Source organism: Anguilla rostrata, chromosome 2 (assembly GCF_018555375.3).
Source record: "Anguilla rostrata isolate EN2019 chromosome 2, ASM1855537v3, whole genome shotgun sequence".
Lineage (NCBI taxonomy): Eukaryota > Metazoa > Chordata > Actinopteri > Anguilliformes > Anguillidae > Anguilla > Anguilla rostrata.
The window spans coordinates 63688383-63703626 of NC_057934.1; the positions used below are offsets into that span (position 1 = coordinate 63688383).

General features: G+C 48.9%; 1 protein-coding gene across 1 annotated transcript; it reads left to right on the forward strand.

Annotated features, from left to right (window-relative positions):
* The first annotated feature begins 590 nt into the window (after positions 1-590).
* Positions 591-13745, forward strand: LOC135248823 (extracellular serine/threonine protein kinase FAM20C-like). Its single transcript, XM_064323778.1, has 11 exons — positions 591-776; positions 973-1552; positions 2028-2158; positions 3689-3809; positions 4128-4220; positions 6683-6798; positions 7448-7628; positions 8458-8567; positions 11167-11248; positions 11343-11402; positions 12951-13745. The coding sequence occupies exons 1-11, from the start codon at positions 755-757 to the stop codon at positions 13222-13224; spliced, it is 1770 nt and encodes a 589-aa protein (XP_064179848.1). The 5' UTR covers positions 591-754; the 3' UTR covers positions 13225-13745.
* Positions 13746-15244: the final 1499 nt, after the last annotated feature.

Below are 15244 nucleotides of genomic sequence, written 5' to 3' on the forward strand. Positions count from 1 at the left end.
CACATCAGATCGGTGGTAATCAGCATGTCTGTGCTGTGAATGGCCAGCAGCCCTGCTGCCTCACGGACAGACGAGCCTGCAGCCTTCACCAGGTCTCCAGACCTGGCTCCTCTGTAGGCCCTCCTGAGCGACAGGCGCAATCATCAGTGTGTATGAACGCGCAGTCTCTCAGTCCTGTCCCAGCTGCATCACCGTCACACAGATAAACCGCAGGTGTCCCCCAAAAAATCCAGCTGTGTGAATGTGCACCTGTGTGAATCTGCATACAGATCCATTTCTGAATGTGGGTCTGAAAGCCAAACTGTAATTTCTCCCTCTGCTCTGTTCTCTGTGGCCCTGCTCCGGCCTATCGATGTCCAAATTTGTCTTTATGTTACGTAATGTGGAAAAATGGAAGGCCAGGCCTTGTCTGCTGAACGGCAGAGGCCCCACTGACGGCTGGACGGACGAGCAAACAGATTGACCTCGCTCTCCGTGCCATCGGGATCACTCTAACCTGGCAACTCTCGCCGTTCTGTTTGAAAGAGGGAGGGAGAGAGGGAGGGAGGGAGGGAGGAAAGAGTGCAAACGGAGGAATAAAGGAGATAGGACACCGGAGCCCGTTCCCATTTGGGAAACAGAAGAGTCGCAGACGGTCTGAAGCTGCTTTTTTTTTTTTTCATAAGGAAGCGAAAGCAGGTAAGCGATACTTTTGGCCTTCTTCACTCTGGGACGTGTCATTTGGAAAAGGGCTCCCCAGGTTCGCTGACGCATAATGAAGAGCTCTGACTCTCTGGGTGAGTTAGACCTTTCTATCCGAGCCCTCTTACAGGTACGTACGGTATAACGTCGGTGTTTGTGGTTCCAGCTTTGGTGACGGTACAGACTCGGGCACACAGAGCCAGTCAAACAGACAACGGTTAATTATTTATCTTGAGGAGTCCGAATGTTGTTGCTTCTCTGAGATTTTTCTGCACTTCCTGTTTGTTTAAGATGATAATCCGGTCGGTTTGCCCGGCTCTCCCTGGCTCCCCGGGCTCCGGATCCTCGGCATGAAGAGGTGGGGCCTGCGTCGCTGCTCTCGGCCTGCCTGCCTTCTCCTGGCGTGCCTGTCCCTGGCTCTGCACCTGTGTTTGGCCCTGTCCTCCCTCTCGCTCTCTCAGACGCCCTGCCGCCCTCCCGCCCGTCCCAGGACCAAGACCATCAGGGCTCTGGTGGACGCCAACTTCACCTGGCTGGAGGCTGGCTCGCCCGGACGGGGCACTGGTGCCAGTCCGGTGGACTCATCGCGCCAGGATGCCCGCAGACCCCACGATGCGCCAGCCGGGCCCCTCCCTGACGAAAAAGCGGGAAACAGCGCCCCCTCTCTGGAGGAAGGGCCCATCGCCTCGCTTAACATGGCCACCAAAATGGACCCTCTTGCCAAGTCAGCAGGGGCGGGCCTTCCTAAACTGTCGGCTCTCTTCAGCCACCCTCTCTACAACCTGCCACGCCCGCCCCTCCATGAAGATGATTGGCTGCTGAAGGTGAAGCCGAAGGTCAAGGGCAACAATGGGGACAGCGTGCAGGAATGGTGAGTGCACAGGGCAGGGAGTTAGCCCACTTCATGCTCAGTACTAGGCTGTAGCTTTATAACACTGGGCTGGTGTTGAACACTGGTAGCAATTTATATGAATTTCCCACCTTGGCTTTTGAGACCACAAGAGGAAAGTTAAAAATGACTTCAGTCAGCTTTAATTATTGTATTATTGGAGAGCTTTGCCTGGTTCGATGGTTCTGCCTGAAAATGTTTGTCAAAAATAAATGTTTCTCAGGAAGTTGGGGAAATGGATATCATTTCACAATACAGACTGAACACTTAGCACTTTCTCTAACATCTTAAAACCAACATAGATTCAGCACACAACAATGCTATGAGGCGTGACCTGAAAAACCAGGAAAAATGTGATATCTCTGAGCTGTTCTATTTGCAGATAGATACTGTGTCATTTGAAACTCTGATAGAAAACTGCTTCAGCTCCTCTCAACCCTCTCCCCCCCCCCCCCAGGCTGAGTGACAACAAGGAGGCCTATGACACGGCTCAGTGGAACAGCAGCAGCGAGTCGCACCCGCCCTGGCTGCGCTTCCACCTGGGCATCACCCGCTGGCAGCTGTACCAGCGCAGCCGCCTGCAGGCTGCTGGAGCCTGGCCACCACCGCTCGTGAGCAGGTGCGTTGCAGCCGGGAGGGGATGCACTGCCGTGAGGGAGGGGCAGGGGGTGGGGGGGGGGATGGGGGGAGGGGATTGCACTGGGTCGGGGGGGGGGGAATTTTGGGGGGGACGCACCCCCGGTACCTCCTGTGACATCACTTTACTTCACAGACATGTTGCCGGCAAAATGTTTGCTCAGTCTCAGTCTAAATGTGCAAAACAGAGGACTTATTAAACAAGAGGACTTATCATTTAGTTTACAACTTATACTGTACACAACCACAAGCCTGAAGTTACTGGAAACAATGCAGTGGTTAACCATGGTTACAGATGGAGTACAGATCAGCAGATATACAAGGTGGGAATTACTCACTGATTAGTTTTAATATATACTAAATATATGTAGCAAGCTGAATCTGAAAGTGACCATAATTTATATTTTTTAATAAAAGAAAAGGCAGTCGGCTCTCCTTATATAGATTGTTTTTATTCGGGCAAAGCAGTGAGGATAATAGACAAGGATAAGATAACAGTTAATAAAGGATCACGGTGGGAATCAAACCCTCGGTCACGTGGCGTGATTCGTATTTGGGTCGAGAACTGGACACCCTATGGACTGCACTGCACGGTCGTGTCCCTTCCTTTGGATATTTGCTCACATGTTACTGTTGAAGTGTTGCGATATCTTCATTATATATTTTATATCAATATATTTACATCGTATTCCATTTCAGCATGGTTAGAGGCCAGAAACAGGGAGGAAAAAAGATCCTCCTTGCATAGAACGGTGAAATATGAGGCGTGAATAAAAATACTTTCTTTTCAGTTGCATTCAAAAGCCACTCAATACCAGAGAACTGGCTGTGATTCACTCAAGGTCACACCTCACATATCCGTATACTGAACAGCCTGCAAAAAATCCACAGTGTGTGCTGGGAGAGGACTAATATGTCTGCTTTACGAATGTGTCGTGTGTTATGTCATGTGACTACTGTGCCAATGTCATTTATTCAGTTACCGCTGAATAACTGAATACTAAAGTAAGCATTATCCGGAAATATTGTTCTTGAAAACTGAATGATCAGCACTCATTAATGTGCAATGCTATGTTCGTAACTATTCATGTGCATTGTCATCGTTTATATCACTGTACACTTAAAATTCCATAACAAATATTATTACACATTAGTATTGTTCAGTACCCTCCACTGATTAATGCAGGGTCTACTTCCAGATATGTAAAAGTTCTCATTTCTGTGTTACTGCAGAAATATGTTAGCAGTATGGATCTGGAAGAGGAAACGTCCCTGAACATTAGATTAAAGCTTAGGAGGCTGAGTGAGCTGAAAGCTGTCCTGCTTTGTTTTGTGGTTTCTGGTGACCACCAGTGGTGAAAAGTAGAAACTGCATGATAAATTCAGCTTCCAATGCAACTCACAGCCAGTTTATAATTACCAGTTCAGTTTAACAACCTGTGTTTGTGTGTGTGTGTGTGTGTGTGCGCACTCTTTTGTGGAATACATTATCATGGTACCTCCTCTCTCTCTTTTTGCTTCCAGTGCAGAAATCAGGAGGGACTCAGCTCAAGCTCGTGATGTCATTCCCAAACTACGGACAGGCTCTCTTGAAGCCCATGAAGTGAGATAACCGTTACTGCAGTATTACTAGTGTAATCATGACCACTAGTGAAATCATTTTCCATTGTAATGCAGCTCGAAGTCATCTTGTGCCACAGTGTGCTGTCGATGTTGTGAAAGTGTCATATGTTAGCTGGCTGGGAGTCACTCCTCAGCAGTGTGCAGTTTCACAGCTCCGAAGGATCACAGCTGACACGCGTGAGCAGCCATGGGCCGTGTGGTCTGAACCACAGATGCCGGTATGGCAGGTGGACAGACAGACCCCCTGCACTAAGCATCCTAATATGCCTCTCCCCCTTTGTCCCACTCCACCACTCAGACAGGAACGTGACGCTGAGACGGACTTCAATCTCTTCTACTTCTCCGACTTCGAGAGACACAACGCTGAGATCGCCGCCTTCCACTTGGACAGGTAAGCTGAAGGGATGGTGTAACTGGTCTCCTACAACACTTTTCTCCAGCAACTGTGTGCTGGGAGTCCCTTGGAGGTTGTGAGATGGGATTATTGCTGCAAATTGAAATATAAAGGTGGGGGGGGGGGGGGGTGTCGATAAACGTCTGTCTATAAGAGTTTCTACACAGATTATGGATAAATGGATGTAAATACCAAATGAAAGGTGACTGTCTGCACTTTAACCTCAAATTCATTGTTTAATTTCAAATCCAATGCAGGGTTTCCGCCAGTGTATTGCAAGCCTGGCGGCCCGCCGGGCCTAAGCATCGGGGAATTAAGAAAAAAAAAATTTTTTAATGTATTTTTAATATGTTTTTTAAACTACAGTTACAGTGGGGCGGCTCGGTTGGAAAGCTCCCCAGCGACATCTGTTGGTTTAAACGTGAACGCACTACAGGAAAACAGCAGGTCTGAGATCAGTGTTCTTTACTCTCAATGTGCGTAGTGACTTTCAACACTTGACGGTTCCAACTATCACAAGCTAGCGTTACCTAGCAAGCCATCATTTCTTATTTAGAAGGCTAATTAACCTTGTTACGAGCTGCGTTATCACTTCATCTCGTCAGTAAGTACATTCTTTTTATATTAACTTAAGCAATGTGTAGGTGACGTTAAACTAATAGCATTAGTGTAATATTCGATACATTGTAACATTACATGTCTTATTAATCGCCATCGAAATAACGACTTCACTTGTTTATTAATAACGTTAGCTTGATGACATTTATGTGCACGACAACGTGGTCATTTAGCTAACTTAGCTAGCTAGCCAAACAGTCAGTAACACAGATATTTTGTTGTTGTTGAAATGTGCCCAGCATTCCAAGGCTGTACGTTGTTGCTCTTACAGCTCGTTTCCAGCCGAAACCACTGTAAAGAGAGCAAGTGTCAGTGACATTTCCTTCTGACGACAATCGCAACCACAACATTTATTTCCATTAATAAAATCGCATTTATTATTATTATTTATTGGTAAAAACATTTAATATATCCAGTGCAACAGCCAACTACTTGCACGTTTCATGACACGTGTAGCCATTTAGTAATACGTTCGCATTTCAGGCTAGAAAATAACCCGTTAATCCAGAGAAATTGCTGAGTTGTCTTAGAATCTTTATCGCAACAGAATGTATCAAGGCTGGCAGCCCGGATCAAATTTGTTGTTACAGTTCCCATCCAAAACAAACACCTGAGAGAGGCTGCCTGCGTCTGTGCCTCCCCCAAGGCGTTACCTCATTGTTTTGCAATGCGCAGCTGTCGTAAAAACATGTGGGGGGCATACGATTCCAATGAATAGGACAAGTTGGAACCGGTTCTCGTTTCCCGTAAGTGTGCCCAGCATTCCAAGGCTTCTTGTAATGTGTGTTGAATAAATGACTTATTTATAACAACATTCACATTACATAGTCATATTTTTAAATCTCCAGTCAGCTTTTAGCACTTTTAGCAATGTAGGGCCCTATAGAATCTGTGTTATAGCTTTTTTAAATTCTCAATTCTGTGATTCTGTCCGTGATTCTGTTATCACATAAACTATAGGGCCCTACCTTAATCCTACCATCAGTCTGACGCTGGCCCGCGCCGGGCCCCCGTCAAAAGATACCGGGCCTAACAACTTTTCTGAGGGAAACCCTGCGATGTGTTGGAGCCCAAACAGCACAAATTGTGCCACTGTCCTAATACTTTTGCCTTTGCATACTGTGTATATATATTATTCCATATCTCATATCATGTTAGGCTACATTTACATGTAGCCTAAGATGACTTATCATGCTGCCGTTAATGCTAGTGCGTCCAGGGATTTGGGAAAGAGGTTGGCAGCCTTGATGAAAATGAGGGGGAAATGACTGTATAAAATAAACAGCACAGATTGTGAGATACAGTTAAATGCTAACAGAACACATTTGTGACAGGCAGGCTGACACAGCCTGGAAATTCCAGTTTTTACTGGTGGTTTATTTGCTGATGGAGAGAGATACAGAAAGCACGAGCTCAGTAAACAAATTAATAAATACATGCAAATCTTCACTGTTTCCCCTATATAAGGAACTAAAGTAACAAAGACAAAATTTTAGGTGTCAGGTTCTCCGTCTCTCTTTCTGTGTGATGATTCTCAGTCTCAATTTCCCACTGTGGAAAGCGAGCACACATTTAAGTACTAGGCTGATTCGCAACCCAGGTGTGAGTATGTGTGTGTGTGTGTGTGTGTGTGTGTGCCCAAGTGTGGGGTGTAAGTGTGGCCCCAGTCAGCCACATAATTTTTTTTGTTAAATAAAATTTTGACAAACAGTTGGGCCTGATTCAAGGCCTGTATTGCTGTTCTGCTCCTCCACATTGACCCCATTTGTACGATATTTAACCCGCTGTCTCTACCCAAAATGGCGACGGAGAAAGAGGCTAACGCCCGCGCTCTCTCTCAGGGTGCTGGGTTTTCAGCGGGTTCCACCTGTCGCAGGGCGACTGATCAACGTGACCAGCGAGATCCGTGACATCACCACTGATCGCAAGCTGGCCAGGACCTTCTACACCTCACCTGGTCAGGGCCTCACACTCACTCCATCGCTTCTCCCTCTCATCCCTCTCTCTCTGATTCTCTGCATCGAGTTACTTTCAGGCTGAACATATTTTGTAGTGAAAGTGAAAGACATTACATTACATTACAAGCATTTAGCAGACGCTCTTTTCCAGAGCGACTAACACAACTTTTTACATAGCATTTTACATTGTATCCATTTATACAGCTGGATATATACTGAAGCAATGCAGGTAAAGTACCTTGCTCAAGGGTACAACGGCAGTGTCCTTACCTACTGTGCTACACTCCGCCCTAATAAAAAGAGGAAATAAAATTGAGGGAGCACTTGATACAAGTTCACTTTTTTTCGCAGTCTTTTGTAGCCCCATTCAGCAGGGCAGAATGAATGTACAGTAGCATCCAGTTAATCATTAGCCCGGTTTGCACCGCGATCGCTTGCTGGCAAATGTTTCTCATTCGCCTAAATCATCTGATAAGCTTTTCCCTTCCCTGCGGCCGCAGTGTAATGTCCGCCAGAGCATGCTGTGACAGAACTCCCTTTTTTTAGTTCGCCTTTGCTGGTAATGATGCAGTGATCCGCTGGTGCTCTGACCTCCCCTCTCCTCCCCCTCTCCTCCCCCTCCCCCTCCTTCCTCTCTGTCCCTCGCAGTGGGTAACGTGTGTTTCTACGGCCAGTGCTCGTATTACTGCTCCACGGAGCACGCGGTCTGCGGGAGGCCCTGGGCTCTGGAGGCGTCTCTGGCCGTGATGCTGCCTGACCGCGCCCTGGCACCCCGCCGCACCTGGAGGAGCCCCTGGAGGCGGTCCTACAGCCGCAGCAAGCGGGCACAGTGGGTACACGGTGGGGGTTGGGGGGTGGGGGGGTTAGGGGAGGGGTTAGTTACCCCTGGAGGCGGTCCTACAGCCACAGCAAGCGGGCACAGTGGGTACAGGTGGGGGGTTGGGGGTGGGGGGTTAGGGAGGGGTTAGTATCCCTGGAGCGGTCCTACAGCCGCAGCAAGCGGGCACAGTGGGTACACGGTGGGGGTGGGGGAGTTAGGGAGGGTTAGGTACCCCTGGAGGCGGTCCTACAGCCGCAGCAAGCGGGCACAGTGGGTACACGGTGGGGGTTGGGGGTGGGGGGTTAGGGGAGGGGTTAGGTACCCCTGGAGGCGGTCCTACAGCCGCAGCAAGCGGGCACAGTGGGTACATGGGGGGGTGGGGGTTAGGGGTTTGGGGGGGTTAGGTACCCCTGGAGGCGGTCCTACAGCCGCAGCAGCGGCACAGTGGGACACGGGTGGGGGTAGGGGAGGTAGTACCCTGGAGGCGGTCCTACAGCCAGCAAGCGGGCACAGTGGGTACACGGGGGTGGGGGGTTAGGGGAGGGGTTAGTATCCTGGAGGCGGTCCTACAGCCGCAGCAGCGGCACAGTGGGTACACGGTGGGTTGGGGTGTGGGGGTTGGGGAGGTTAGGTACCCCTGGAGGCGGTCCTACAGCCGCAGCAAGCGGGCACAGTGGGTACATGGGGGGGTGGGGGTTAGGGGAGGGGTTGGGGGGGTAGAACAGGAGGGCTTGCAGGGGCTTTGGGGTGAACTCTGGGGCTTTGGAGGTTTTGGATGGGGGCAGGGCTGGGGGCAGGGCTGTAACTGTGACACAGAGTACGCTTCTCTGCCCTGCAGGTGGGAGAAGGACCCAAACTACTGCGCCAAAGTGAAGGCCACACCCCCCTATGACAGAGGCACTCGCCTCCTGGACCTGATTGACATGGCGATACTGGACTTCCTCATGAGTCAGTGAAGAGGTTTCATTTTTATTAAGGTCTCAGAGGCTGGAATGCCATGTTTGACTTTTAACAGTGTCATATTTAAATGACTTCCCCAAACCGAACCAGTACACTGAAGCCGCGTTTCCACCGCAGGAACTTTACCCTGGAACTAGGAAGCTTTTGAGGAACTCAGTGCGTTTCGACCGCAGGAACTAGGGTCTAAATTAAGTTCCGGGGGCTTTATTTTACCACCAAAACAGTTCCTGCTCGGGGGTAGTACTTTCCAAAAGTACCGGAACCTTTGGGGTGGGGCGCAAGCACTGAAAATTTCTGATTGGTCGACTACTTGCAGTGTTTTATTTCAACCGCCATGTTTAAAAATCTGCAGCCGCAAACCGATTTATTTTCATAATAACTTCAAATCAAACTTGTGGCGCAGTAGCCTAGTTTTGGTTATAGCCTGCCAACGTCTTGGAATTGTAACGTGTGCTCTTCTGTTCTTTTCTTGCTTTAGTATTCGTTTTATAAAATGCTAAGCATTCGTGCTGGGACAGCATATTACGTACCAAAACATTCAAACGGATTAATTCGGTTGCTGAATATTTTCTTCCGGATTTTCATTGTTAGCCCGTTGTAATTGACTCAAAACGTTTGATACAGTTATGTGAGGTATGCGGTAGTTCTGCGTAATTCACATTGGTGATACAGTAAAAGCAAACTGGAAATCACCTTCCGCACTTTTTGTCAGGGTAAAATAACAGGTTAATTCTAGTAATCGTCCCTTTAGCTTTTTCAGACTGCCGTAATTTTACTCTGCCATTCTTCAATTCCACAAAAAGACCAGGAAGACTATGGACTAATTTATGGTGCATGGTGCAAAGCAAACGGTGGCTGTACCACTGCTAATTTAACCCTCCTGTTATGTTGCGGGTCAAATTGACCCTTTTTAAAGTTTGAAAATCTAGGAAAAATATTTTTTCAGTATGAAACTTCTTCTACTGGCCTACATTTGAAATGAAAATGGTTCATTTAATGTATTTGCAAACCCCCCCTGCATGTTTATATCACAGAGATACTGTTCGGGTCCATTTGACCCGACAGTGAAAGTGGAGGCTAAAAGGCGGTCAGAAGTGTCAAATTTAGACCATTTCTTTCTTTGCAGATGTGAGACATAAGGTATTTCCTACTCCCTCCCACCATATTTCACCCCAATCACACACACACACACACACACCCGCATGCACACACGCACACACAGACACACACACACACACACACTTACTTACCTCAGGCACTGGTGTACTAGGTGCAGCCCTCTCCTGGATCTCCCTCACTGTGGCTGCAGTGGCCGGGGTCCTTGTGCTGCCTCCGTTGTATATGCGGTACCACGAGTGCCTTCCCCAGCTTCTCGTGGAATATGCGCCTCTTGTACAGCTTTGACACATTGCACTCAGAAAAAATCTCCGTCCAGATGATGAACGCATTGTAGGCCGATACATCAATTATGTTATAAAAGATGCCTAAAGGCCAGCGCGCAGTCATTCGCTTGGTGCTGTAGGACCCCGTTACTTTGTCCAAGTTGTTCCACCCCCCCTTCGGTGGCGTTTTTTTGCAGCAACATTTTTGCTGTACCTGAAAAATGAACAGAACAGGAGGGTTGAATTTTCACGCAAGTCCGAGTTTTCGTTCTATTCTTGTCATTTTGCGATTAGCCTATATGGAATTGACGATGAGAAAGTAATCAAACAGCAAATTGTTTACAACGTGTGCATGTTTTCTGCTGTTGTTGCCAGTTATATTGGAAATGTGAATGCATTCTGTTGCCTCGGATGTCAAGACATGAAAGTGAATGTTCGCATAAAAGCATAATGAATGTGTTTGAGAGGATATATAAAACAGTTACAATCTGACTATTGGCCTGTTATATCCTATTTGTTGCATAACAACGGTCCAAGTTCAACTACCAACGACAGTTTTGCTTGACAACGGTAAAATATGCCCAAACAGCTGCAGAAGAATATTTCAATTCCAGGTGATTAAATCGAAAAAATCAATAAATACAAACGTAACCATACATAGTCATTGTTGGTAACCCGTTGTATATAAGTGGAATAAACCCCTCCGGGCTGTCCTGGTTATTAGAAAATAATGTAGGCTACTTCGGTGGTAGTATGGGGTTACAGAAGAAATCATAGGACAGATGGACCGACGACAACATCGCTTTTTCATACGTTGGTGGGCTAATTTGCCTAATCTTCGCGGGACTTTAGACCGCGGTGGAAACGCAGACAACCATGGGCTGAAGGAACCTTTTAGTTCCTTGAAAAGTAGTTCCTGGGACTAAAGGTTCCGGGTACTTTTGGTGGAAACGCGTCTTAAGAGACATAGGGCCAGATTCAAAGATGCAGATTAAGCCTAAATTCCATTTTTAATGGAGATTGTCCATACTAAACTCATTTTGACCAGGACTAAGCATAATCTGTGTCCATGAAATTTAGACATTGAATTTAACACACTGTTGAATTTAGCTTATTTATGTTTATGTGAATTCTAATTTGATAAATCTGGAATGTTTTGCCAGTGGTAATATATCTCAATCCCCCCCCACGCTCCTCCTGCACAGATAACATGGACAGACACCATTACGAAACCTTCGAAAAATTTGGCAACGACACCTTCCTCCTGCACCTGGACAATGGAAGGGCGTGAGTACACCTTTACCTGCTGTAATTGAGCGTGGGCGTGGGCGTGGGCGTGTGCGCATGCCGTCGCAGTGACGCCGCCTGCGTGTTCTCGCAGGTTCGGACGGCACTCCCGAGACGAGCCCTCCATACTGGCGCCGCTGCGACAGTGCTGCAGGTACGGTGAGCCAGCGCTGCGGGGATCGTCAGCACACTGCCACGCAGTCCGCGCAGCAGGGGCCACGCCTTCATAAGATGTGCACCATAAAGACCGTATTAGCACGCAAAGCTGTGCGGGCTGCAGTTACCGGTAACACGCAGTATGCATCAGGGGTCAAAAGGGGTCAAGTCTGCTCTCCTGGGGGTGTGTCCAGCTGAAGCCCCACCCTTGAATCGTGACTGCGCCAGTGTCATGACCATGCACTGTTGACCCTGGGATTTGTGCGGTGGGGAATATTGAGGGAGTTGAGTTGGCAGGGTTTCCCTGCTTCATTGTGCAAGAGGAGGGTCTCTCTCTGGTCAGTCAGTCTCCCCCCCCCCCCCAACCTGAAGTGTTCAGCTGCATCGCAATGGCTGCTCCACTCAGCTCAGCAGCTGGGCTGAAAAGTGAGATGTGGCATCTGAGGAGACGCTGTGCTTGTCTGCTCTCCTCTAACCTGAGACTGAGCTGCTCTACAGGTGTGTGCTCTCCTCTAACCTGAGACTGAGCTGCTCTACAGGTGTGTGCTCTCCTCTAACCTGAGACTGAGCTGCTCTACAGGTGTGTGCTCTCCTCTAACCTGAGACTGAGCTGCTCTACAGGTGTGTGCTCTCCTCTAACCTGAGACTGAGCTGCTCTACAGGTGTGTGCTCTCCTCTAACCTGAGACTGAGCTGCTCTACAGGTGTGTGCTCTCCTCTAACCTGAGACTGAGCTGCTCTACAGGTGTGTGCTCTCCTCTAACCTGAGACTGAGCTGCTCTACAGGTGTGTGCTCTCCTCTAACCTGAGAAAGAGCTGCTCTACAGGTTTGTGCTCTCCTCTAACCTGAGACTGAGCTGCTCTACAGGTGTGTGCTCTCCTCTAACCTGAGACTGAGCTGCTCTACAGGTGTGTGCTCTCCTCTAACCTGAGACTGAGCTGCTCTACAGGTGTGTGCTCTCCTCTAACCTGAGACTGAGCTGCTCTACAGGTGTGTGCTCTCCTCTAACCTGAGACTGAGCTGCTGTACAGGTGTGTGCTCTCCTCTAACCTGAAACTGAGCTGCTCTACAGGTGTGTGCTCTCCTCTAACCTGAGACTGAGCTGCTGCACAGGTGTGTGTTCTCCTCTAACCTGAGACTGAGCTGCTCTACAGGTGTGTGCTCTCCTCTAACCTGAGACTGAGCTGCTCTACAGGTGTGTGCTCTCCTCTAACCTGAGACTGAGCTGCTCTACAGGTGTGTGCTCTCCTCTAACCTGAGACTGAGCTGCTCTACAGGTGTGTGCTCTCCTCTAACCTGAGACTGAGCTGCTCTACAGGTGTGTGCTCTCCTCTAACCTGAGAAAGAGCTGCTCTACAGGTGTGTGCTCTCCTCTAACCTGAGACTGAGCTGCTCTACAGGTGTGTGTTCTCCTCTAACCTGAGAAAGAGCTGTGTTACTGGTGTGCTCCTCCTGCTCCAGGTCACCCGTTTCCTCCTCCTCTCCTCTCCTCCCTCCCTCCCTCCCTCCCTCTCCTCCTCCTCCTCCTCCTCCTCCTCCTCCCCAGGATCCGCCGCTCCACCCTGCTGCGCCTGCGTCTCCTGGCGCTCCCGCGGTACCGCCTCAGCGATGTCATGCGGGAGTCGCTCTCCCGTGACGGGCTGACTGCCGCGGCGCCGCTGCTCACCGAAGCGCATCTCTCCGCCCTCGACCGGCGCCTGGCCGCCACGCTGCTGACGGTGGGCCGCTGTCGGGAGCGCCAGCGCGAGCTCGGCGGGGGCAAGGTCGTCTACGACGACATCGCGGGCTACGACGGCGGAGGCGTCGCCACGGGCCGGTGAAGCGCCTCCGTCGGCGACAGAGCTCCCCACAGTAACGGCTGTGTCAGTCGCCATGGAGACGACGCTGCTGCGATGTCGTGGTGGGACTGTGAGATGATGTCATCAGCAGAGTCAGCATAAGGTGGCCTAGCAGGGGCGGGATGGAAGAGGTCACTGCACCCCTGTCACGGTCGCCCGTTTTCCCTGGTTTAAAAAAAAATATGAGGCAGAGATGCATTAAAGAGACTTTGAAGAATTCCTCTAACTATGAATTCCTGAATATTTGCTGGGGGAATGATGAAACTGCTTCGTGCTGATGTGCCCGCAACTCACTTGACTTTGTAGATTAACGCAGAAATGCTGGGAAGTTCCACATGAGTCTCAAGGAGCCGAGCCTCACTGGACACACAGTCGCTGTTAGCACGCATTAGCATCGTGCCGCCAGTCATTAAGGGGGCAATTACTTTTTCACATGGGTGATATGGGTGTTTGTTTTTTTTTTTTCATTAAATAAATGAAATAATTTTAAAAATGTGTTTTGTGTTTCCTCAGTTTCCCTTTGTTTAATATTACATTCAGTCAAAAGATCTGAAAACAACCAATGTGACAAATGTGCTATAACAGAGGAAATCAGGAAGGGGGCAAATACTTTGTCACAGCACTGTACCTGATAACATATGATTACCCAAACAGAACGCTGTGGATCTGGACTCTTCGGTATCGGAAGCAAGGAGCTGGAGCGGGTCCGGTCCAGGGTCCGGGCCCAGCTCCCCGACCCCAGCGCACCCCCGAGCTGCGTCTTCCTGGGGGAGCCCTCCCACAACGGCCTGTTCTCGCGCATTGTGCGGGGGGAGGAGCAGCAGTGGCGGCTGTGGGATGACCACGCCCACGTGGCCTTCCTCACGCCCTTCCCCAACTCGCCCGGTTTGACCGTGGTGGTGCCGCGCCGGCCGCTGTCCAGCGATATCTTCAGCCTGGAGGAGGAGGATTACCGGGCCCTGGCCCTGGCCAGTCGCCAAGTGGCTCAGCTGCTGCAGAAAGGCCTGGGGGCCTGGGCCGTGGCGCTCATCTTTGAAGGCTATGAGATTGACTACGCCCACGCCAAGCTTATTCCCTTGCTCCCTCCGCCTGGTGAGCAGCCCCCCACCTGTCATTCTCCCCAGTTCAGTCCCGTCTACCCTGGATACGTGACTTCTGCTGACGGGCCCGCTGCCAGCCCAGAGAGCCTTGCAGAAATTCACACCAGAATTACGCAGTCTTACATCTTGAGCAACTGTAACTAACAAGTTCTGTCTTTAATCTGGAGGAACTGAAACTAACAAGTGCTGCTGCTAACTGCTGCAGCCATTGCAATGCAGAAGTTCTATCTTAGATCTGGAGGAAATGAAACTAACAAGTGCTGCTGCTAACTGCTGCTGCTACTAGTTTCCATGGTTACATTTTTTTCCAAACACCAATGCAAACGGTCTTCCATATTTCTATTTACGTACATGGTATATATGTTATTCAGAGGGAACATGTTAATGTTAATCTGTTGGACAAGCAATACCAGCATTGCTCCTTTATTACGAACCAGGGTCCAGATCTGTCTGTTAATCTAGGGACAGCTTATTCTAAATCACCTTTAAATGTTAATTTCGAGTATGTTCAGAAAAATAACCAAACTCAAGGGGAAGCGTTGATCATAACTATTTATTAATACACCAGTCCAGCCCTTCAGACAAACAAATTTAGGGTGTACCACAGAATATGTGACACTGCATCATGTTTAAAATAAGTTCTCTGTTTTCTTAAAACCCTTGCTGACTTTGCAGGAAATATGTAGTCATCTTGAAGTAGAATTCCTTCTGTGTGTTGTTGGGCAAGGGTTCACATGGAAGGGTTCACTTGGGGAATTCCTCTGTATTCGGGCTTTGTTTCTCTTGATTAAGTAAAGTTACTTAAAATGTTTAAGTTCCATAATTTTGTATTTGAAAGGCAGGTCGATCTACAAATCGTTTTGAAATGTAATTGCTTTCAAAAGGAACAATCCTGCAGAGCA

Excerpts from the sequence above, each read along its gene's own strand:
- LOC135248823 (XM_064323778.1), top strand. The coding sequence starts at position 755 with ATGAAGAGCTCTGACTCTCTGG. Across the intron at positions 1,553-2,027 it reads GGGGACAGCGTGCAGGAATG|GCTGAGTGACAACAAGGAGG; the intron begins GTGAGTGCACAG and ends CCCCCCCCCCAG. Across the intron at positions 2,159-3,688 it reads GCGCAGCCGCCTGCAGGCTG|ATACATTATCATGGTACCTC; the intron begins CTGGAGCCTGGC and ends CTCTTTTGTGGA.